General features: G+C 37.5%; 1 protein-coding gene across 19 annotated transcripts in view; it reads left to right on the top strand.

Annotated features, from left to right (window-relative positions):
* The window catches only part of SRSF11 (serine and arginine rich splicing factor 11), a 46,660-nt gene that overhangs the window by 9,860 nt on the left and 11,188 nt on the right, over window positions 1-25,612 (top strand). For 4 of the 19 annotated variants that reach the window (XM_021942890.2, XM_021942901.2, XM_021942915.2 and 1 more), the window contains exons 1-8: window positions 5,789-6,237; window positions 12,872-13,005; window positions 16,296-16,412; window positions 16,705-16,814; window positions 19,146-19,238; window positions 19,988-20,037; window positions 21,914-22,041; window positions 23,884-23,965. In XM_021942890.2, the coding sequence (XP_021798582.1) occupies window positions 20,018-20,037; window positions 21,914-22,041; window positions 23,884-23,965 (230 nt within the window). In that variant the 5' untranslated portion in view covers window positions 5,789-6,237; window positions 12,872-13,005; window positions 16,296-16,412; ... (1 more) ...; window positions 19,146-19,238; window positions 19,988-20,017. The other 15 variants (XM_009210755.3, XM_017962492.3, XM_021942875.2 and 12 more) reach the window with 10 other exon arrangements.

Below are 25,612 nucleotides of genomic sequence, written 5' to 3' on the forward strand. Positions count from 1 at the left end.
GCTTGGGGTGGAGGGAAGAGCTGTTTAACAACTAATTTCATAAAAGTCCTGTTGCTTGTGTCGATTTGCAAAATTGTGTTAATTGGAAGGACTCCACCATCTTTTCCATTAGTGTGAACAAAAGTGGTAACAAAAAGTGATTTGATTTATCCAACTGGAAACAGGGTGTCCAGTGGGTAGGGGGATTATGCATACCTGTGTCTGCTCTTTTTTTTTCTTTTGAGACGGAATTTCGCTCTTGTTGCCCCAGGCTGGAGTGCAGTGGCACAATCTTGGGTCACCACAACCTCCACCTCCCAGGTTCAAGCAGTTCTCCCTCCTCAGCCTCCCAAGTAGCTGGGATTACAGGCATGCGCCACCACGTCTGGCTGATTTTGTATTTTTAGTAGAGACGGGGTTTCTCCATGTTGGTCAGTCTCGTATCAAACTCAACCTCGGCCTCCCAAAGTGATGAGATTACAGGCGTGAGCCACCACGCGTGGCCTGTGTGCTCTCTTTTATCTAAAAGACCTTCCGTCTGAATACAAAGATCTTTTTAGAAGCTTGAGATGGGAAAGAACTAAAGCTTGTTCATTAGGACTAAGAGGATTAGTATTGTTTTAAGAATGTGTACAAAGACTCATTGTCTAATATTGTTTGACATGCTTTCCTGCCAATATCAAGCACCAGTTAATTTTTTTTTTTTTCAGTGTGGCAGTAGTGGTTCCCTACCTGTCCTACCTGTGAATCTTCAAAGTATTTTGGGGAACCTGTAAGTTATTTCCTGTGTTTCAAAAGCCTATCAGAAATCATGCACTTTTCCATAATGTAACTTTATAGGCCAAATGATAGGTTATTTAACTTTTTTTTTTCTTTGAGATAGGGTCTCACTCTGTCACCCAGACTGGAGTACAGTGTCACGATCTCAGCTTACTGCATCTTTGACCTCCCAGGCTCAGATGGTCCTCCACTTCAGCCTCCCAAGTAATTGGGACCACAGGTGCACACCACTACACCCAGCTAACTTTTTTGTACTTTTTGTAGAGGTGGGGTTTCTCTGCGTTCCCAGGCTGGTCTCAAACAACTGGGCTCAAGCAATCCACCCACCTCTGCCTCCCAAAGTGCTGGGATTACAGGCATGAGCCACCATACCTAGCTGCATTAACTCATAATAAAATTGATGATAATGATCGTTTATAGGTAACTAGAAGCTTTCCCTTACTTACATTCAAAGATGAGCTAATTGAACCTTCTCTGTGCATACTTCCTTCACTTTGCTTTCCACATGACAAGATTTCTAAGTCTGTCTCTGAAATATAAACTGGAAAGCATTCACTTCACAAAGAGTGGTCTTCTTTTCTTGAAAGCTCCAAACTTGTTCATATCGTTAGGGTCTTTCTAATTTGTTATTTCCTCTGTCTGGAATACTCTTCCTCCAGAAATTCAAATGGCTTGTTTCTTCCTTTTAGTAAGGTCTCAGCAGATAACATTTTTTCCGCCATCCCCTGTCCTATTTCATGTCATCACAACACATCACTCCTTTCATCTTTGTGGGGTTTTTTGGTGTGTTTTTTGTTTGTTTGTTTCTGGTTTTTTGTTTTTTTTTTTTTTTTTTTGGAGATGGAGTTTTGCTCTTGTTGCCGAGGCTGGAGTGCACTGGCGCGATCTCAGCTCACTGCAACCTCTGCCTCCCAGGTTCAAGCAATTCTCCTGCCTCAGCCTCCCAAGTAGCTGGGATTACAGGCATGCGCCACCATGGCCCACTAATTTTGTATTTTTAGTAGAGACAGGGTTTCTCCATGTTGATCAAGTTGGTCTCGAACTCCCGACCTCAGGTGATCCTCCTGCCTCGGCCTGCCAAAGTGCTTGGATTACAGGCGTGAGCCACCGCACCTGGCTGTGTTTTTATATTGAAAGTTTGCCATGCTAGACCTGAAGTTTTATGATATCAGGGACATTCACTTCCTTTTCCCTACTCTATTTCCAGCAGCTAGGAAAATCCTTGGAATACAGTTAGGTACATAATATTTGAAGAAATTTGTGAGTTTTTTGACTGCCTCTTAATGATGTTGTAGATACAGTGAATAAAACAGGCATGAATCCTGTCTCCAGATTCTATATTTTCTATAGTCCTGTTTAATTGTGAGCCTAAATAAATCTGAAGTGATTTAAAACTCATAAATTGGTTATATTTATTTGCTTTAATGTATTTGTCATTTGTCTTTAGGTATATGTCTTATTCCTGTATAAAACAGACATTAATGTAATTATTTAATCTATATGACCTACAAGAATCTTCAAAATTATGATTCAGCTCTTCATTTGACTGACAAACTGACATAGATTTTTAGAAATTAAGTGAAATTTCCTCAAATCACATGCTTAAAGACAGGGCTGGTTGTTTTTTGTTTGCTTGCTTGTTGTTTTGTGTGTGGGGTGTTTTTTTTTTTTTTTGAGACAGTCTCGCTCTGTCGCCCAGGCTGGAGTGCAGTGGCGCAATCTCGGCTCTCTGCAAGCTCTGCCTCCTGGGTTCACGCCATTCTCCTGCCTCAGCCTCCCAGGTAGCTGGGACTACAGGCACCTGCCACCACACCCAACTAATTTTGGTTTTGTATTTTTAGTAGAGATGGGGTTTCACCATGTTAGCCAGGATGGTCTCAATCTCCTGACCTCGTGATCTGCCCACCTCAGCCTCCCAAAGTACTGGGCATGAGCCACTGCGCCTGGCCAGCAGGGCTGGTATTTTAAGCCAGCCTTCTAACTTTAAATTCAGTAATTTTTTTTTTTTTTTGGTAGCTGCTAAATGATTTGAAAATAAAATATTTTAAAATCCTCCTCATTTGAATGAACTTTTTGCCACCTAGTTTCTCTGTAGCAAAGTGTCATCTATTTGTTCAGTAAGTTATTGTACATAAATTGGCTTCTGGTGGTTTAAAGGATTTTATTACAACTACCTTTTTCTTTGGTTTGAATTTGTAATTTTAATTATGAAATATGTCCAACATACAGAAAAATGTAGAGTCATATAAAAGATTTATGTGTACCCATCACAGAGAATAAATAAGTGTTAACATTTAAGGAAAAAAAGAAAAAGGCATGAACCCTGACCTTCTGTTATTTGTCCTTTTATCATCAAATATTTTAGCATGCGTGGCATATAGTAGGCACTCACAATAAATGTTAAACTATTTAAGAATCTGTAACTGGCAGTTACATATGTCTGATTCAGAATGAGAAAATGAATTACCATTCTTTGTATTCACAGATATTTATGAGTGACATGCAGTTAGTTGTACAATCAGCCTCCATACCATGTGTTCCACATACTTGGGTTTAGCCAACCCCTATCAAAAATATTCAAAAAATAAAAAATAATGACATTAAAAATAAAAGTTTTTAGAAATGCAGTATAACAGCTATTTACATAACATTTACATTGTATTCAGTATTAAAGGTTGAGTATCCCTAATCCAAAAAACCAAAATCCAAAATGCTCAAAAATCTGAAACTTTATGAGCACTGACGTGACACAAAGTAAATGCTTATTGGAGCATTTCAGATTTTAAATGTTAGGATTAGGGATGCTAAATCAGTAAATATAATGCAGATATTCCAAAATGTTTTTTAAAAATCCAAAACACTTATGGTCCCAAGCATTTTAGATAAGGGTTACTCAAGAGTATGAGAGTATGTGCTTACATTATGTGCAAATACAGTCGTACCAGTCCTGAGGTGAGTATTCATGGGGAATTGATAACAGGACCCAGAGGATACCAAAATACACAGATGCTCAAATTCTTTATGTAAAATAGTATAGTGTGTGTATATAATCTGTGCACATCCTCCCAAATATTTTAAATCATCTCTATACTAATAATTATACAATGTAAGAGCTGTGTAAATAGTTGTTAGACAAGAAATAAAAAGTCTGTACATGTTTAGACCATCAATTTTTTCCCAAATATTTTCAGTCCCAGGTTGGTTGAATCCACATACATGGAGCCCATGGATACAGATCAAATGCACTGTTACACAATACCATTTTATATAGGGGATTTGAGCACCCTCTGGTTCTGGTATTTGTGGGAGGGTCCTGGAACCAATCCTCCACAGATACTGAGGGACAACTATATGCTTTTCTTTAAAATTCTGAAAAGTCTTGGCTCTAGCTAATACTAGTTGGTTTCTATGAAGGCCATAATTTGTAATTTTGCTGAGGCTCACATTCAATCCATCCATCCATTTTCTATATAAGCACTAGGGAAAGTCACTTAGCCAGTTGGCTCTACATCCTAATCTCAATAACCTTGTGCTCTAATCTCTCACATATTGCATCTTGACTGCACTGTGCCAAGAAGTATTCACTAATGTAAGGCTTCAAGTTGTTTTTACCTCTAAAACCTCTAAAAGTTTTACCTCTAAAAACATTCAAGGTCAAGTAAATTATTTAGTGAACTGTCTTAAATGACATTGTCATTAAGGTATGTTTGTGCATGTGTCCAGCACATGTATTGGGACTGACTGTGTGACAACATTGTGCCAGGTTCTGGACTGACCCAGGAAGCTCACAACTTTGAGTGATACATGTCAGTAATAAATATATGTATCTTCTGTTACTTAGCAGAAAAGAGGAAGCCTTAACAGCTTGCAGAAGTCATAGCAGTGAGGGAAGGAATGCTCTACAGAAGATGACAGATGAATGATGTTATTAATACCTGGTATATAGGCACAGAGATATTATGGTTTTTGTCATGTTTGGGGCACTACAAGTCACTGGACTACACGCTGGATGCAGTTGAGAGAATAGTTCAGATGAGGTTGAAAACTAAGGCAAGGATTTTTTTAATAGTCAAAAGCTTCAAAATTATTTTAAGCAAGAATATGTATGTGAAACAAGTTTTTCTTGAGAAATTGCAGTATTTTTTTTAGAAATATATAGTTGAATATATTTAAGTACTGTAAACTGTGTTTCCAAAAAGTCCGCTATTGTGAAATTGACTGGGCACAGTGGCTCACGCGCCTGTAATCCCAGCACTTTGGGAGGCCAAGGCGGGTGGATCTGCAGAGGTCAGGAGTTGGAGACCAGCCTGGCCAACATGGTGAAACCCCACGTCTACTAAAAATGCAAAACTTAGCCGGGCGTCATGGCAGGCGCCTGTAATCCCAGCTACTCACGAGGCCGAGGTAGGAGAATGGCTTCAACACAGGAAGCGGAGGTCGCAGTGAGCCAAGATGGTGCCACTGCACTGCAGCCTCGGCGACAGGGCGACCAGAAAAAGAAAAGTCACTCAAAAAAAGTCATTCATTGTGAATAAATGTACAAAACGCTTATTAGTAAGTGTAATATTAAAATGTATCCTTTCTAAAAGTTTGTGACAAAACAAATTGGTTGCAGATTTAATGTTACCGAAATTCATGATACATTTAAGATTCCGGGACATTTTATAGTGGTGGTGGTGGGGTGGCATCTTAGCTTGGATTTAAATATCATTAGTAATTGGATAGATCTGTAGATGATTATCAGTATATGAAGACATATCGTGCGCAGCATTTAGTAAGAATAATTGCTGAAGTGACTTTTTGCAGGGGGATGAATGTTTTTTAAAAAACAAAAGTTTATACGTGCTTCTTCTCCCTTCCAAAGAAAAAGAAAAAAACGAGAGACGAAGGTGGATAACGCCTTTCTCTAGACCGCGGTGCCTCACATTTCTCGGGCTGCGGGCGAGGGTTGCTGGGCCTGCGCGGGGTAGAGGCGACGCTGACGCGCCCTGCGCCGCAAGGCATTGTGGGAGCTCGGGCCCGCTAGTGCTGTAGTTGGAGGCAAGGGGGGGTGGCCGTTTGTTTTCTCGTGGTCTCGAGCTCGCGCGCTCTCTTCCCCTCCCCCGCGGCGTGCAGCGGGGCGGAGAAACGGCGGCGGCGGCGGCAACGGCAGCAGAAGCAGAGGCTGTAGCATCGGACACCCTCCTCTCTCCCGCGAACCGGTTCCTCTTCCCCCTCCTTCTCACTGTTTGTTGTGTGTTTGATGTGTTAAAGCAGGAGCGAGAACCCGAGCAGCGCCATGAGCAACACTACCGTCGTCCCCAGCACTGCAGGTCCGGGCCCCAGCGGCGGGCCCGGTGGCGGAGGTGGTGGCGGCGGAGGCGGCGGCACCGAGGTAATCCAGGTGACTAATGTCTCCCCGAGCGCTAGCTCTGAGCAGATGCGGACTCTCTTCGGTTTCCTAGGCAAGATCGACGAACTGCGCCTCTTCCCGCCGGAGTGAGTATCGTCCACCATCACTGTTCCTGCTAACGCCGCCTCAGCCTAGGCCTAACACACACTCAATTTCCTTAGGCCTCTGTCGCTGCTTCCCCGGGCCAGGCTGCTTGAGTGGCTGGTGGCTGTTGCATTTACTTAAGACGGTTGTGTTCCAGGCCTGCAAAAAAATGTAGAGAGGCAGGGCCAGGGCATTTTGGGATTAGGAAACTCTGACTCTTATTCTCGGGAATTTTTTTTTTCTGCCTTAAATTGTGCCAACGTGGTCGTTTGGCTTTGCGGGCTTAACACAAGACTAACTGCACTCTGTACGCGTATATAGGTTAAATCCCCTTTTAAAAAAACTGAGTATTTTTTCTTTGCGTTCTTGGAAGAAAGAAAACAAAATTATTCATGCCTGTGTTAATTTAGTGTTGAACTTTGTAGGTTGTTGGTCCCTTACTGCTCTTCCTGTTATGTGGTTCTGGCCCAGCAATATAATTCAAAGATCTTGTTCTTTTTGACAGACGCTTACTTTAGTGAGCCTGATTACTTAATTTTTATAATGTCAAAAAACGGGTTATATCTGAAACCAGAGATTTTCCTTTGTTTGAATAATACACAGATTTGTGATATTTCACAGTTGTTCTTGAGAAGAATTTTTATAAATGTTGAAATGTGAATTAGAGTGTATGACTTTTTATCCTTTCGTTTCACTTTTATTTTGAAAATCATTTCTATCGCAAGAATATTAAATAAATGGATTAATTGTAAAGAAAAAATAGTTAAGCTATGAAGTAAGATAAGGTGTACTTTTAAAACAGACAATTGGAATAAAAATAATAGTCTTGTGCTTTTTGGAAGACTTATTGGCGGAGAAGTGACAATTCAAGTGTCATTGTCAGTAAACACCATATATTGAGAATTTTATGATGTCACTTGAATACTAAACAGGAAATTGGAATTCTCTAAGAATCTACTGTTACGGTACAGGTAATCATTAACTTTCTGCTCAATAAAATAATTGACAAAAGTTTATCATAATGAGATATTTGTTAAGTATTAACATATTTCATCACTTTCCACTTAAAATACTTTCGAAGATTGTTGGTGTTTTCAAATTGGTATGTTGCTAATTTTTAGGGAAATGTACATGTGGAGAGAGGATTTACTTAGTATAGCATGCCATGGAGTTCTGGGAACAAACACATATGTTTTTATTCCTGTTATTTTGATAGATACTTGATTTGGTAATGAAGGACAAATAGCTTTCATAATACGAACATACAAAAATAGATGCTGTTGTTCAGTTTTCTCAAGACTTACTGTTTTAAGCTTGTAAAATTAACAGTAAAATAGCAGAAAATACTGATACATTGGATAATTTTAATCGTTTTATTAGTGGGATATTTGAAGTATTCGATTTATGACAATTCTTTCCAATCCTACAAGAATTTTATTATAGTTGCTGACTTTTAAATGCTGTTTATTCTCTGAAGGCAGTTTTATGATGCATTTAGAAAAAAGATGAGAGAGATGTAGGCATTATACTGGTTCATCTTTTACCTAATGCATGACCAGTATCTTAGAGGAAGTTGTGATGGACCAGAGTCTTTCTGTTTTGTAATCAAACGAGTAGTTCCTTCATAACCAGGACAGCTAGTGTGTGCTTGAGAATTTCTCCCTAAACTATATGATCTGGATACTCTGCATTAAAAGGACTCCTTTCCCCGTATTGAGAGAAAGAGAGATAAATTGACACATTTTTACTCTGACTCCTTCATTTATCTTTCCACATACAAGATCATTTTGTCTTTTAAAATGTACGAGGTTACAATAAGTTAAATGTTACTAGTGGCATTCTACATTTGATCAGTAATGTAGATGGCTACTTTTATTTACTTGATGTTGCATTTTGGTTTTTTTAACTATAAGTTTCAATAAACTAAACTGACTTGCACAAGTTGCATATACTTTGTTGGTAGTTTCTATCAACTTAGTAGAGCTTTCAGCAGTAAACTTGCCGGGGATAATGTGCTGTGGATTCCCAGTGGTCCACAGGGTTCATCATTCCAAAAATATTTACTCGTAACATTGAATGGCTCAGATTACATAAAATTATGTCTGTTGTGAACAGGTCACCTGATTGTAACTAGTATCGATACACAGTTGGCCTTCTTCATCTCTGGGTTCCACATCCATGGATTTAGCCCACTGTGAATTGAAAATAGGAGAGAGCGTCTGTACTGAACACGTACAGACTTTTTTCTTGTCGTCACTCCCTAAACAGTACAAGTATTTACATTGTATTAGGTATTATAAGTAATCAAGAGATTTGAAGTATACAAGAGGATGTACACAGGTAATACGCCATAATTTTATTTTTCCTCCACATCTTCCCCCTCCCTACATCATTTTATATAAGAGACTTGAGCATCTGGAATTTGTTATCTGCAGGGAGTCCTGAAACCATGGATACTGAGGGAAAACTGTGATTTCCCCCAAGAAGGCGGTGACATGCACCTGTAACTCTTTTTCCCCTAGACATATCTGTGACATGCTTAACTACTTTTGTTTTTCCAATGTCACTTTAATCAGAGAAACCTTCCCAGACCACCCTGTGTAAAATAAAGCACCTCTGCTGCTGCTTTATTGTACTTAACACTAGACAGGTTTTTTTCTGTAACACCTGTCACCAGTTGACAGGTTAAGTTTAACAACTTCTCTCCTATAGAATATGAGGTGCTTTAAAATACATATATGACTGAACCTCACCCACACCTACTGAAACTCTTCATTTTGGTTCTGAATGCCTATTTTGGGGAAACATTTCCAGGATCATGACAGACATTTCAGTGACAACCTGCTCAAGGTGATTTCCTGCATTGTCATTGTTAAATCCATCTATTCCTCCTTTTAAACCAGAATTTCTGGCCTATAATTTCACTGAGAAATAAAGATACTATCTTTACAATAGGGGATATTCTAACCCTCTCTACAGCATGATGGCTCTGCAGCTATTTGAAAGCATCTGTCAGTGTACCCCACATATACTCTTGTTAAACTGTTTTGATTCTGGTTGTTTCTGAAATGTGTATTGGAAATGCAGCATTGTTTGAATGTCTATTGTGAGTTAGTTGCTTTCTAAATTTATCTTAATCCTTACAAACCCAGAGGAAAAAATGTTTTTGACCCTGTTTTACAAGTTCGTGAACTGAAATTTACGTAGGTATTTTTTGTATGCCCAGGCCATACTGCCAGTGTCAGAACTAGACCTCAAACCCAAGTTGTGACTTTCCTTTACCACTTGATCAGGAGTTTGTTGATTTAGCCAAGTAACTTGTAAGATCTTCACATGCTTTCTTTTAGTGGGATTGCCCAGCAAAGTGCTTATCAGGTATCAGGTAATGATCCCAGTGAAGTATGTCACAGCTATGCAGTAACTTAAGGCTGCTGTAATACCGAGATAAATTGAAGTTCATTAGTAACTTTTCAGTGACCCAAAATGGATACTTTAATGGTCATATAAGTATAAATTAGTATATTAGGTAAGGGAAAGAGTTTAGTGCATCTTTAAAGAAAAAATGGTTTTAATAAATGCACCATTTTACTGTATATTTCTTTATGTAGTGAGGAGGGGGCACATGAGGTCAACAGTCAAGTTTTCAGGTTAATGTCCTCTTTGTCACACACCTCCTTTTGTGGGTTTTGGAGATACTTTCATTTATGAGCTCAAAATTCTCCACTTAGCACACTATTAAGGTGGAAGTTGAAAGGCTGATATCAGTGGCCTAAACCTGAAATTCTGGTACGTTAGTAGGCATGAATACCATGTTAAGAATCTGGGCCTTCACATAAAAAAGATTCTCTACAGACCTTAGGTGAACAACAGAAATCTCGGTTTTCTGTGTATCGCCTAGAAGATTCTGAAATAGCCCTCAGAGGACACGTAAGAACTGTTAAAAACTGTACAGCCAGTCTTGGAGGACAGAAGTGGCATGCATGACTCACTTTACCTATCTTGTTCCTCATTTCTCCCTACTTTATGTTAATTTTTAAGAGATACAGAGTAAAATACATGTCATATTTGGAAGCAGTACTTCCACAGAATTTTAGAGCACAAAAATTAATTTCAGGCATCAGTCCTCTATCTAATATTATCTTACTAAGATAAATTTTATTAGGAGGCTGAGGCAGGTGGATCACATGAGGTCAGGAGTTCAAGACTAGCCTGACTAAATGATGAAACCACGTCTCTGCTAAAAATACAAAAATTAGCCAGATGTGGTGGCGCATGCGTGTAATCCCAGCTACTCGGGAGGCCGAGGCAGGAGAATTACTTGAACCTGGGAGGCGGAGGTTGCGGTGAGCCGAGATTGTGCCATTGCACTCCACCCTGGGCTACAAGAGTGAAACTCCATCTCAAAAAAAAAAAAAAAGACAAATTTTAATTAAGAATGTAATTCTGGGCCCAGATACTAACAAAAACTTGTTTTAAATCCATCTAAAGGAGGCCATTTGAAGTGGAGAGAGATGAAATTATATTTTCCTTTCTGAATTACTATCTTATTCATAGTATTCAAATTCATATTTAGTCTGTACCATACCATCTCTTAACAGGTTTTGATATAGCCAAAATAATTGGAGCATTCCTATGATATTAATGGGTAGGAAAAAAAATGAGTCCCTTTAAGGTTGCCAAGTATAAAGAATACAATTTGAGCACGGGGGCAGTATTTTTTTTCCTAAGGAACTGTTCATTAAAAATACCATATTTGGAGTCATTTCTTTTCATAAGATAACAAAAAGTGTTAAAGAATTGGTAGAGGCTAGTTTTTAAGAAGTGTTAAGTGCCCGCTATTTCCCAACACTATCGTGTTGGGTGTTAAGATTAGAGATGATAGCATTAAAAGAGCTTTGTAATTTAGTGATGGAAACATGGATGTCGGCAAAGAAATGTGAAGTGCCATAGCTTACTAAACCTGCTAAAGTACTTGACAGTGAGGCACACCTGCAGCCCCATCTATTTTGGAAGCTGGAGTGGGAGGCTGGTCAACATGGTAAGACCCCTCCTATTTCTTTAAGGAGAAATTGCTAAAACATTCTTTTTACTACTGCAGGTGCAACATTGTTAAATTTTATACCAGCAGTGTTTCACATCTAAAAACCACTGTATTCTTTAAGAAACATTCAACAGTGAGCCTATATAACAAGGTAGCTTAACTTGCTTGTGGATACCCTGTTAATTTTGCTTTGATCTTGGGTTAGGGTCTGTGCTTAGCCTGGGAGATCCTTGTAGGGAAACTTGTATCAGAAGTTGTAATGGGTTTGAGTTCTCAGGCCATGTATAGCATCATGTTGTTAGTGTTTGAGTTGTGATAAAAATTGTGGGATTTTTTGTTAGGCCTAAAATAAATTATTTTTCTTTTCAACAATGAATCTGAAATTCTTAGTATAACCAAATCTGATGCAATTACAATTTTATGTACACATGAGTGTGTTTCATTTTTTAGAAACTGAAGCCTCATTCAGATAGTGTTAAAATAGGATTTTCCTTTTCATTAATGAGTCCTTTGATGTGTTATATTAACGTTACAATGAAGTAGTTTTGCACCTCAGGTGCATAAAATTGTCAGAGAGAATTAAAGGAGAAAGAGCTCAAACTTCATCAGAGATCGTGATTTAATTGATGTGGATCGAAGAGTGTGAATTACCCCCAACTCTCCCCCCCATGACTCTAATACACATTAGAGTGTATTAACTAGGGATGGTGTGTTTATTTCTGCCTTAGGGCACTAGCTTTCCAAATAACTTTTGGTATGGGCTTGAGTCATCTCTGCATTCTTGCACAGAGTTTCAAGGCAGAAATTTGAACTACCCTGTAACTTAACAGTTGGAAAAAAACCCTGCTTCCTGTGTTACCTATCTTACCTACACTGCCATAGGTTGCAGTTTAGCACTTGTCTTTCTTTACCTAAGGAAGTAATTTGCTGAGGGAACTGGCCCTTTTGCTTATTGAAACTTTACAAGGTAGCACTAGTGGAGCATAGTACTACTTCCATGTGTACCTAAATTTTTTCTTTTATCTGAAAGTGCTCCAAGCCAGAAATCCTTGATTATTTATAGTGCATAAGAGTTCTTATATGCTGTGGGTGAAAGAGCGCAGGGCATGGGACCTGTTTATTATGCAGTTCAAGAAAACTCATTGATTGTTGAGTACATGTTCTTTCTCCTGATATTCTTTTGTCCCTGACGTAAAAATTGTTCATCTTTCTTACTCTGAGAAAGCCATAAGGAAGTTTCTAAACCCAAACTACTGTTACCTGTATCTAAAAATAGCTGGTATTAGTATTATGAAAGAAACTGCTGACAATTTTGTGGTCCCCTCAGTCTCTGAGACTTTAGTACCAAACTGTTTTTAACCTGATACCCTGTAAATATAAGCTGTGATTATAAGTTTTTGTCTGAACTGCAATTCACTACATTATTTCAATGAAGAGTATATTATTGAGAGTGTTTTCTTTTGAATTTAACTACGTTAGTATACAGTTAGTTTTTTTTTTTTTTTATCTGTTTTACTTTTGAAATGTGTTGGTTTGTGAATTAGCATTTGTTTTAACTGATACTCTGTTTCTCTTTTATGTTGTTTATTTTTTAGTGATTCACCTTTGCCAGTCTCATCTCGTGTCTGCTTTGTTAAGTTCCATGATCCAGACTCAGCAGTTGTGGCACAGCATCTGACAAATACTGTATTCGTTGACAGAGCTTTGATAGTCGTACCATATGCAGAAGGTTTGTGCTTTGTTTAACTACCTATGTGGGCATCCTAAGATGACCATCTACCTCAGTAAATATAGAGTGAGCATTAGTAGCATGTTAAATCTAAGCTATTAACATTTTTAAACCCTTGTTATACTGCAGTCCGTAATTTTTGCTTGCAGTTTTTTTTAATTCTAAAAATGAGAAATTAAGTCTGTTATTATAAGGTATTTACCTTTTGTTTTCTTTTAAAACATTTTTAAGTTGTTTAAAACCATGTCCCTTATTGTAACTCCCTGAGATACATCTACTTAGTTAATTTAATGTTGAGTTTTATGAAAAAGCCCTGAGAGTAAATGATTCACTCCATGTATGCTTACAGAGCCTTCAAATAAATGCATGATGTTATTTCTGTTTTAAATAAATGAGTAGGTTGATTTTATTTTCTTAAAGTTTCCTCACATTGATAATCGGAAAAAAAAAAAAAAAACCACATTGAATTTCAGTATACCAAGGGTTACAACGATTTTGGTTTTCGTGAAAGTTCAAGATTTCCTGTAGCTTAGGTGCCAAATGGGCACTGGGTGTTTTATTTATGCCAGGTTTTCTTGTTCATTCTTGCTATATTTCTAGAATATCTCTAAATAATAAATTCTTCTCTCTGTTATTTGTGTGTGTGATTTTTGTAGTGGAGAAGGCAAATGCAAAACCCTTCCAGATGCCTGAAAAACAGTGGGTCCTCTGCAGCTACAGGGGATTCTAGACATTAACTAAAGGCCAGCAAGCACTCAAGTGCCCCAAGTGTTTTCCTGGTGTAACCATTTGTTAACTACATTTTCTCTCTTTTTACATTTTAGGCTGTTAAAGTAATTTGACAGAAAAAAAATGAGCAGGTTTTTTGGATCTAAAAAGCCACTGTGACAAGAAATTTTAATACCATTTTGTAAAATTTTCTAAGGCGTATTTCATAATTAGTTTGTTCCCAATGTACTGCTGCTTGATTTGCTTTTTGGTAACTATAAATTTTACTCGAATCATTGAAATATGATGAAACTGCTGGATTTTAAGTTAATAATTTAATATGCTGACCAGGATTTAAATGCTTTCCCCTTTCCTTAATAAACTGGTCAGTGGAAGTGGAATCTTGATAATGCTGTCTGAAATCTTTGAATACAAATGTGAACATTTACACCATACTTTGTAAAAGTTGTGAAATGTCTAGTCCTTAACACTTAGAGAAATTGCCTCTGGTTTTTTAAAGAAATTATATTTGTAAATGGGTTAAGGCATGTTATGTAATACTACCTCTGTCTCCATGATATTAAAGTGTATCAGCCAAGTGTTAAGGTTTTATAATATATAGATAGATAAATTTCTGAGTTAGTGTGTTTTGGTTAAGCAATTTCTTTTATGTCAGTGTGCCTGTTGTAGGATAAGACCATCAACAGAAAATTTACAGAATTCAAATTCAGGATGAATAAAATAGAGTATAGGTCTTGGAACAAGGGTCAAATCATGTGAGTAATATGTAAAACATTTTGGTTAGCCTGTAAATTTAAATTTTTTATTGGCTAAGTATTATAGTTCCCAATCCCTGAACATAATACAGTATATCATATAAACGACTTTCATAAATATTTTCAGGCCGTAGTAATTTTTCTGGACCTATTTTTGGAAGTGAAATATTTAGGAATATGCAGTATATAGAATTAGGGAAATACTTCATTCAGAATTCTATTGTTGGTGAATTTAATTCTGGTATGATATGCTGTATTAATGTTACCTCCAGTAAATACCATTCCCTCCAGATTTAGCTATTACACTTTGGTGTTAGCTCTTGGTCAGTGTTTTAGAACAGTAGACATAGTCTACGGTAAGGAATAGTCTTAATTGGTAAAACTAAGATAGCTTAATTTGGAAGGAACTCTTAATAGTAATGGATTTGGGGATTTTTTAGGTTCCTTGGTTAATGTTTGTTTCTTTTGTCTGTTTCTTTTTCTTTCATTTCTACACATTCATGCAGTATTTCATGGTTCTATCAAAGCAGCAGTAAAAAAAATACTCTTGACGCATGAAAATTAACTGGTGAGGGGCCTCATTGCTATTTTTAAATTGTAGTTTTATTTTTAAATAGTCTTTTTTTAATCAGAGGATCAGATGCATGACTTTTTTTTTTTTAATGGATGCAGATCTTCTATCAGGTGTCTCACAATAAATTCAAGAGGATTTTAGTTTGCCAGAAATGTTGCAAATGCACTAATTTGAGTAAGATGTTGTTACTGAATATATCCTCTTGAGACATAATTTTGCATGCAAAATTATCCCATAATCTTTGTAGGTTTGTTAATATTGATGCATTACTGCCCTATATCTAAATGATCTTCTCCCCCTTCCCCTCCATAACTCTTGGTATCTAAATTGATGACAGCTCTGACACAAGCAAGATAACAGTGCTGTGTAGTATACATTTGTTTATATTATCGGCACTTCTCAGTATAGGTGGAAGGAACCATTACCTTTATTTAACAGTGGTTTTTCTTTTTTGTTGTTGTGTTTTACAGTTCTTTTCCCTGGTTCAGCCTGAACTATATACCAGGCCCTGCTGAAAATACCACCCAACAGTTTTCTTCTGCAGCTTATCCAGTTTCTCTTAAGTGCCCTGTACATATTGTATGTTTTATGATGAGATGCAGTTTCTTAATATGTATTACAGAAATACTACTGGTATTTGCAAATATGTAGTTTAATTGTATTATTGAACTCTCATTTTGGGGGCTTGGGCACATTAACAGATTAATCCATCTGTATAGGGCTTTTGCTGTTGGATAGAATTTAAATTGTCTACATAAATATTTGTTTTAGGACCCTTAGATTTTATCTGTACACAGATTAGGCTTTAAAAACAGATATATATGTCATTTTTGGATTAAGGAGTTTGGCTAAGTTAGCTTTTCAACTGGCACTATATAGCAGCATTTTTTGGTATGGTTAGCATGGCACATGGCGAAACGTAAAGCATTTTACTGTACAGGTAAGGAATGTGCCATGTTGTTTTACCTATCTCTCTCTCTCTCTCACTCCCATGCACACATCCTGTGTGTATTCAGAGACCTTCAGAAACATTCATATTCATTTTCATGAGTCAGCAAAAGCCCTACGCTTGATTCCAACAGAATATTTCCTTTACATACTTTCTTCTCTTAGTTTTTACAAAATTTGTATGGTAGGTGTAAAAGAAAATCATAGTAACTGTACCATATTATTAACCCCTAAATCAAACTTTTTTTGTCTTGTGTATCTTGATTTTTCTGTGTGCTTTATAGTGAAGCAGCCGACACGAGTCGTTGTTCATAAAACAGCTTTTGAAAGTTGAGAGCACACCCCTGGAGAACCGACTGTGCTTGCTTACGTTTGGTTCATGACTTAAAAATCGAGTACAGGTGATGAAATCTTGGCAGTGTTAACAAAAAAGTAGTGTGTATTGTGCTATTTTTTTTTTACTCTAGAAACTTAACCATTTGTAGAGAAAAAGGAAAAAATTTTCACACATTGAAGTTCATTCTGACATAAAATTAATGATAAATAATCATAGAAATCAAGCTTTGTATTTTAGCGAACATAAGTACTTTCAACAAACTCAGGTGGTGTATCAGGGAGACATTTTCTGGGTGTTTTTGTGTGTTTTCTGTCTTAGAAAAGAATGTGTTCTAATGCAAGGATGTTTCTCTGCAGGAGTTATTCCTGATGAAGCTAAGGCTTTGTCTCTGTTGGCACCAGCTAATGCAGTGGCAGGTCTTCTGCCTGGTGGTGGACTCCTGCCTACTCCTAACCCACTTACCCAGGTACTCGTTCTATTGAATTCTTAAAAGATGGGGGGGAAGAAAACACAGAATTGTGGATAAAGCTAAACATATTTGAGCTTTGTAGGTACTCATGAGATTCTAGTTGAGATAGCATTATCATGTGTACAGTATTGTAAAGGGCTATATCGAAATCACAAATAGTATAGAGGATCTCTTAGACTTTTGTATTTTAAGAACATTCTGAAAATCGTAAAATATCTGTTATATCACTTTTACCATTGGCTTTCAAAATAACCCTAAGTAGTTTTGGAACCGTCCCATGAGGCACGAACACTTCTCTGAACACACTGTTAAAAATGTGTTCATTTGGACCAGGAAAGAAAACTGAGGTTCAAATTTCACAAGTGAGCCCTTCGTGGTTTTTTTTTCCTTCCCCTTTATCTTTTCCTGTTACTTTTACGTATTTGGCTTGAAAACAAAGGCAATTCTTGATGGTGACCTTTGATATGGGAACATGAAAGAAAACTGGTTGCAATAGTGTTTCTAAGACTGACAATGCTGTAGGAAGCTTAGCATTTTAGAACTAAAAGACACATTTTTAATACGGTGTATTCTAATTAATGAGATTGTAACTGGTCAGTAGTTTCAAAGATTGTAGTGAATGATGAGCCTCAACTGGAAATTTATAAAAGCATTCTTTTTAGTATATCATTTTGCCTGTGTAAATAATTGACTAATTGACTCTTAACTGAAGTGAACTATAAAATGAAAGATTAGGAGTTCTTAAGCTTTTTGGGTGTGACTTTTATCACTTAACTCTGAGGGGTTTTTTTAACCTATAAAATGAGGATCTGGGTAATTTTCTTTTTTCTTTTTTTTTTTTTTTTTTTTTTTTGGTTTTTGTGTTTTTGTTGGGTTTTTTGTTTGTTTTTGTTTTTGTTTTTTTGAGATGGACAGAGTCTCACCCTATCACCTAGGCCGGAGTGCAATGGCACAATGTTGGCTCACTGCAGTCTCCACCTCCCTGGTTCAAGCGATTTTGCCCCAGCCTCCCAAATAGCTGTGACTACAGGCGCGCCACCATGCCCAGCTAATTTTTGTATTTTTAGCAGGGGTGGGGTTTCACCATGTTGGCCAGGCTGGTCTTGAATTCTTGACCTCAAGTGATCTGCCCGCCTTGGCCTCCCAAAGTGCTGGGATTGCAGGCGTGAGCCACCGCGCCCAGTCCAAATCTGAGTAATTTTCTAAATTCCTTTAATGTATAAAGCTATGCAATAGCTATGTTGGACAGTAAGTTAAAGTAGTAGTAACACAGCATTTTGCCTGTACTGAATAAACAGTTAAATTATAGAAAGTTTGATAGTTTGTATTTACTAAATAAATTGAAACAAGGAGAACTTGTAGCACAGTGTGGAGAAAGTGAGGCTGTTTCAAAAGCTACAGATGGTTTTAAAGCAGCCTCACTTTCCTGGTTTGTGTCTGTTACATTATGCATTAATCAGAATTGTGTCAAGCAGGTTGCAGAACCCTGCAATAATTTGAACAGGGAACATTTAAGGAATTACTAACTAGTGATAAGAGATTACTCGGGGAACTCTAATGAATACAGGAATCACAAGTATAAGAAACAACCACTACCTCTGAGGCTGAAGCAGAAGGAACACAAACCCATTTAGTTTAGGGGACTCCTCTTTCCCCATCTATGCTGAAATTTATATTTGTTTTTGGAAGAATGACTAATAAAGAAGTTCTCTTGGGTGCCCTGGGAGCTGCATAACTGAAACTCACTGAGAGGTGAAGGCTACTAGGGTTTGACATGGTGGTACAGGAATGATCACGGGACACACGAACCAGGAAGAGCCCCTTCCTTAGTGTCCTTCCAGCACTCTTTCCAAATGAAGTGTTATATCATGGCAGCTGTCAAAGGAGAAATGCTTTATAAAGGTCCTGCCTCCAGTATCACAAAACAGCGGGGCAAAGAATAGTAGATTTTGATCCTGAGAAGCAGTAAAAAATTAAAATCAGCACAAGAATATGTTGAAATATTTTGTCTTTTTGTCTTAATCTAGGATTTAGGGGGGAAATGTGTTGTAAGGGATGGAACATGGGTGTCATAGAGAGCAAGACCCCTGTTTCTATTAATATTGTTATTGGACCACAGCCATTTGTGTAGTTATTGTCTCTGGCTGCTTTCAAGCTACGATAGCAGTAGTCATATGGATTTGTGTACAACTGAGTAGTTGTACAGAGACCAGAGACCATGTAGCCTGAAAACTGAAGTTATCTGACCCTTTACATTAAAAAAGTGTTAACCCCTGGTATAAGGAACTGAAATGAAGCTTTACATAAATAAAATTTGACATTTCACAGATTGGCGCTGTTCCACTGGCTGCTTTGGGGGCTCCTACTCTTGATCCTGCCCTTGCTGCACTTGGGCTTCCTGGAGCAAACTTGAACTCTCAGGTATAACTTAGCAACTTCAAGTTTTTCACCCATTTTTACAGAAAATCTGTTTGCTGTTGGTTTGCATTTCAAGAGCAGGAGCTAATGGCTATGTTGTAGTAATTTTTTTCTTATTTAAACTTGTTAGAGCTTTAAACAGTCACTGAATGACTAACTCCTTATCTGTTCATGGATTTTTTTTTATATATAGTTCAAAATAGAAAACAGGTTCACAAGAAGCCAATACATTATCAGTGTGTCATACAGTCAGAGTAAATAGTCATGAAAAGATAGGAATGTGGTTTATAATTTTTCTATAATGGAAGTTTTTCTTTTATTGTAATTTAGCTAACCTTTGTTTCTGAAGTTCTTACTTTGTAGAAATCTTTTGTATTATATTGGCTAACCTGTTTTGAGTTTTACATATTTCTTTATGTCAAAAAGTCTTAAAGGAGACAATTGTATAATATCAAGACTGTTCAGCCTCATAATCTTTATATAACTTGCTAAAGCTGCTCTATCCAATACTGTAGCGACTGATGTCACCGGTTTCTTTTTTTTTTCTTTTTTCTTTTTTCTTTGTCAATGTGGCTACTAAAAAAAATGTATGTTTCACGGCATTTAGTTTGCATGGATTTCTGTTGTTCAGTTTTCTGCCTACAGCATACTTGTAGGTTTGGCAGTTTGTCCCAGGGCATTTCAACATAACTCAGAAAATATTAGTTATTGTTTTATGTATTCTCATTGTTCTTATGTTTTATTTTTTGCAGTCTCTTGCTGCAGATCAGTTGCTGAAGCTTATGAGTACTGTTGATCCCAAGTAAGGGTTTTTTCTTTGTTTTCATTGGTGATGTGATATCTGAATGTCTACAGAACTAGAGTTTTTTTTTGATAGTTTATAAGAAAGTTATCAAGTTTCCTTTCTCAAGACAAGCAATATATATTGTTACCTAGAAACAAGGAGAGAAATACAGAAGTAAGCCAGCCCCTCTAAAATACTTTTAGTGTCATTTGAGTCTTGAATAGTAACTGTAAATGACTTACACCTGGATGGTAGCAAAGGAACTATTAAGGGGACAACTTAGTTTGAACATCAGAGGCTGAGTCCTGAAGATAGTAGGAGTTAGAGGTAAAGCTGAGGGAATCACTATCCCAGAGCAAAGTAGTATTACATATTATATAATTAAGAGCCAACATTTTCTTTTAGTGCTTTTAATAAGTGCTCTTCATGCTGTCACAGAAATTGTTTCCGACTTGATAATGTGACAAATTCATCAGTTTTTTTCACTGGTTATTTCTTGGCATAATAAATTTGAACTTTATACCTTTTCCCCTTAACTTGGTGAAAGCCCCTATCAGTAAGTGAGGGAGCATGGAAAGAAGGACAGAATCGTTCGACTTCAGTAGTCAGTGGCCTTTTTTGTTAGAAATTATCTAAAAATAAAACCAAGCATGTACCCATCACCCAGTTTATAAAATAAAATAATACCAATACAGTTGAAGCTTCCTGTGTACCCATTATTTAGTACATTTCCCATTCTGCCCACAAATAACTACTAAATTTGGTGTCTGTAATCTTTTGTTTTCTTTCTTTTTTTTTTTTTTTTGAGATAAGTCTCGCTCTGTTACCGAAGCTGGAGTGCAGTGGCGCAATCTCGGCTCACTGCAACCTCCGCCTCCCAGATTCAAGCAATTCTTCTGCCTCAGCCTCCCGAGTAGCTGGGACTACAGGCGCATGCCACCACGTCCGGCTAATTTTTTGTACTTTTAGTAGAGACGAGGTTGCACCATGTTAGCCAGAATGGTCTCGATCTCCTGACCTCATGATCCACCCGCCACGGCCTCCCAAAGTGCTGGGCTCACAGGCGTGAGCCACCGTGCCTGGCCTATAATATTTTTTTACATGTGTTAACCTGTAAGGGGCATCTTCAGCCTTTCCACTCAAGATCTCATGTGTAATTTTGGTGGGCCGTTGGTCTCTGCCTTAGTTCCTCCCCATCTACAGAGTAAAAGGTAATGTTCTTCCTCCGCAAAATTACTATGTCATAAATTTTTTTTGTTTATTTATTTTATTTTTGTTTTTTTAGACGAAATCTTGCTCTGTCCCCCAGGCTGGGGTGCAGTGGCGCAATCTCAGCTCACTGCAAGCTCTGCCTCCCGGGTTCAAACAATTCTGCTGTCTCAGCCTCCCGAGTAGCTGGGACTACAGGCACCCGCCACCACGCCTGGCTAGTTTTTTGTATTTTGAGTAGAGATAGGGTGTCATCATGTTAGCCAGGATGATCTCGATCTTCTGACCTCATGATCCGCCCACCTTGGCCTCCCAAAGTGCTGGGATTACAGCCGTGAGCCACCACACCTGGCCAGAAATTTTTAATTTATATGAAAAAAAGCTCTTAGCATCAGCATATTTTCTTGTACTGGCATTTCTAAAAATGTGTTTGTTTATGGAAAGTCAGTGGATGTTCAGCAAAGGTATTTTTCTAATTCCAGATGACTCTTAGTCATTAAAACAAATACTTGTAAATATTCAAAACAATGCTATACTATATGTAGTTTACCAAAGTTATCATGGAGTCCTCCCCTCCGTTTTTTTGAAGGAATATTTTGCTAAAATGGTATTATATACTTATTTATTTGAAATGCTGGTGTGCATTTTAAAATATTTCAGATACCATTTCTTGATTCTGTTTCAGGTTGAATCATGTAGCTGCTGGTCTCGTTTCACCAAGTCTAAAATCGGATACCTCTAGTAAAGAAATAGAGGAAGCAATGAAAAGAGTACGAGAAGCACAGTCCCTAATTTCTGCTGCTATAGAACCAGGTGAACAATGTTTATGCAGTTTTGTTGTGTGATTCTTGGCAAAAATGACTTTCACATGTGGAATTGTGTGGAATGACACCCTAGTCGTTTAAAATGTTCTAAATTCTGATAAAAAGATTGAATAGTTGAGTGCCACTCAGACGTATTTGGTGACAGTTATGGTGGTCACAGGAGTGCCAACTGTATCTAGAGGGCGAAGGGCCAACATGTTGCTAGATATGCTGCAACAAACAGGACAGCCTTCCACAGCAATGGTTAATCCAGTCCAAAAAATCAGTAGGATTATCTAATACTTGATATAATTATTTATGTTTATCTAAGTTGAGATAGCCTAATTTTAAATTTTTTCATTGATCAAGAGAACCTAGTGAAAATGCTTCTCTTTAAAGTGTTATTTCTTTAAAGAAAATTAGTTGTCTTCTTTGCAGATTGTCTTTTTGAGATTAAATGAATAGATACCATTATTATCTGCCTATATATATTTAGATCTATGGCCCTGGATTTTCTTTCTTATAAATATCTTACTCATTTAATAAATGGGAATTTTTTTAATATGCCTAGTATTAGGAAAATAATTTTAAAGTATAATAGTGGATAAACTGATACCAAATGCTTTATATGTGTTATGTTATTTAACCAATAAAATGTCAAATAATTAGCCACAGTCACATGGCAAGCAATAGGAGCTTTTAGATAGCACAGCCGGGTCTATGTAAAGTTTACTACACACCGTGTTCTAACTGCTGTTTTTATTGAAAACATATGACTAAAATGACTAAATGTAGTTTATGAACTGATGTTTTTACCAATATTTTTATGAATTTATTATTGATAATGACATTCATAATGTATTGAACCCTATTAATGACATGACTTAAATGTGGAAGAAACTCAATCTCACTTTGATGATAGTCAATGAGTGTAGAATACAATGGCTTTATTTCTCTTGTTATGTCCCCAGTTAAGAAATTCCTTATGTGTAGTTGTAGATCCCCTTTCTGTACTTACACAATTAAAGATTGGTAGGTAAGAGGAGTGATGAACAGATAATAGGAAGCGAGCTAGCTTACTAAAATCTGATTCTGTCACAGAAGTGGACTAAAATCAGTGAGTGAATCATGACTTTCTGCATTTGGGGGCCAAATACTGAATCTGTGAAGAACCAAGGAATGGAAAAGGGACCCCCTCATTTAGAACCTTGTCAAGAGTAAATTAGAGCCAAAGAATGAGAAATTTAGCCTCTTTTTAGATTGCTTTACAGAAAACATTTCACAGCCTTTTAAGTCTGGCAAGTAAAATAGTCAAAGGAACCTTTAGCTAGCTGAGAACTAGAAGTCTAATTTGGATCTACCAAAAGCTTGGATGATTTATAATTTATAGTATTTCAGTAAGCGTCAAAATCATAGTTGTAAAATGGTTGTTTGTAACATTCAAGGGTTGTATGTAAAAACTGAAAACTAAGGTGAAAAATTATTAGAATAACTTCTGAAAGGGATTAATCTTCCTATTTGATATGATTTTTAGAGTCTCTGTTGCCGAGGCTGGAGTGCAGTGGTGCAATCACAGCTCACTGCACCCTGCATCTCCAGGCTCGAGCAATCCTCCCAGCTCAGCCTCCCCAGGTAGCTGGGATCACAGGCACATACCACCATGCCCAGCTAATTTTTGTATTTTTTGTAGAGATGAGGCCTCACTATATCGCCCAGGTTGGTCTTGAACTCTTGGACTGAAGTGCTGCTCCCACTTCAGCCTCTCAAAGTGCTGTGATTACAGGGATGAGCCACTGCGTCTGGCCCCTATTTAATGACTTCTAAATGCGAGTTCCTTTTCTTTTAAATATAGATAAGAAAGAAGAAAAAAGAAGACATTCAAGATCAAGATCACGTTCTAGGAGGAGGAGGACTCCCTCATCTTCTAGACACAGGTTAGGTTGCTTTTTAGTCAGTTATACCTTAGACAAAGATAGCTTACATATGTCACATCTTTTTCAATTTGCTATTAATCTGTTAGCCTCTGGTTAAAGTGTTTTAGTAACCTCTGCTGTTAGAGTGTGTGAATGTCTGTTCACACATGTATAAAGTAAGAAAAGGTACAGACGAAATAGATGATTTATACTTTAAAACCCCAAAAAATTCAGAGGTGGTAGGAAAGCATTGGAACTTGAGCAACAAAATGAAAAATAATTGATTCATTGAATTATGCAAGTTTCCAAATTTCTGACTTGTATTTGTTACCTAGTATCAAAAAATGACATCTGATAATATCACCTTAGATTTCATCAGTGAAATGCAAGTACTAGGAATCTGGCATGCTCATAACAATGGAGTCATTTTCCAAAATTTAATTTTCTCAGATTTTTATTATTTGTAACAAACTCATCTGTTTTCCTTATATAATAGACTTCATTTATTTTTCAAAAAATTGTCTGCCAAATACACAAGTCTGAGTAATCATTTTGTAGATTCTCAAAGGTGATAATGAAAAAGCACTTAGTTCAGCTCATAACTCACACAGGTGTCTTCTTTAATATAGCCATTATACTTCGTAAGCATCAGAAGTGATTTATGCATACTTTCCATTTCATCACACAGAATATTTACTCAAGAGACTAGATTTAATTTTGCTACTATGTTAATAGTGCTCAAAGGAGATTTAATAAAATTAACTTCTACTGCTTCATCAAAGACATCTTTATAAAAGTGGCGTTATTTTTTTCTTTTACTACAAGTGCATACAGAAGTGCCAGTGAAGAAGATAGTGACTCCTAGGGCAGTTCAGTAGCCCTTACCTTGATTTGTGTTGAAGAGTTCAGTATTTCTACCCACTGTGGCTTTTGTGACATTGTTGCAAACGTCAACACAGTGGAAAAGGCAGTAATTTATTATTATTTTGAAAATAGGAAAAGGCAGTAATTTATTATTATTTTGAAAATAGTAGGCCGGGCGCGGTGGCTCAAGCCTGTAATCCCAGCACTTTGGGAGGCCGAGACGGGCGGATCACGAGGTCAGGAGATCGAGACCATCCTGGCTAACAAGGTGAAACCCCGTCTCTACTAAAAAATACAAAAAACTAGCCGGGCGAAGTGGCGGGCGCCTGTGGTCCCAGCTACTCGGGAGGCTGAGGCAGGAGAATGGCGTGAACCCGGGAGGCGGAGCTTGCAGTGAGCTGAGATCTGGCCACCGCACTCCAGCCTGGGCGACAGAGCCAGACTCAGTCTCAAAAAAAAAAAAAAAGAAAATAGTTTTGACTTTATGCACCCCATAAAAGGGTCTTAGAGCATCCACACTTGCGCAAACGACAACATGAAAGCCATTGCTCTAGGTTATTCACCAACTATTTCGGCCATTCTTCGATTTTCTTAGTTTCCAAACTCAATCCTAATTGGCCTAATTGCATTCTGGTTCTAGTCAGAACCTTTTAGGGTTGACATTCAGAACTAGAACATTCCAATTGTGGTCAGTTACTTCAGCTAGTTTCAGCTTCACTTTACATACCCCTCCACCACTTGACTTTTTTTTTTTTTTGGAGATGGAGTCTCACTCTTGTTGCCCAGCCTGGAGTGCAGTGGCAC

This window comes from Papio anubis, chromosome 1 (assembly GCF_008728515.1).
Source record: "Papio anubis isolate 15944 chromosome 1, Panubis1.0, whole genome shotgun sequence".
Taxonomy (NCBI): domain Eukaryota; kingdom Metazoa; phylum Chordata; class Mammalia; order Primates; family Cercopithecidae; genus Papio; species Papio anubis.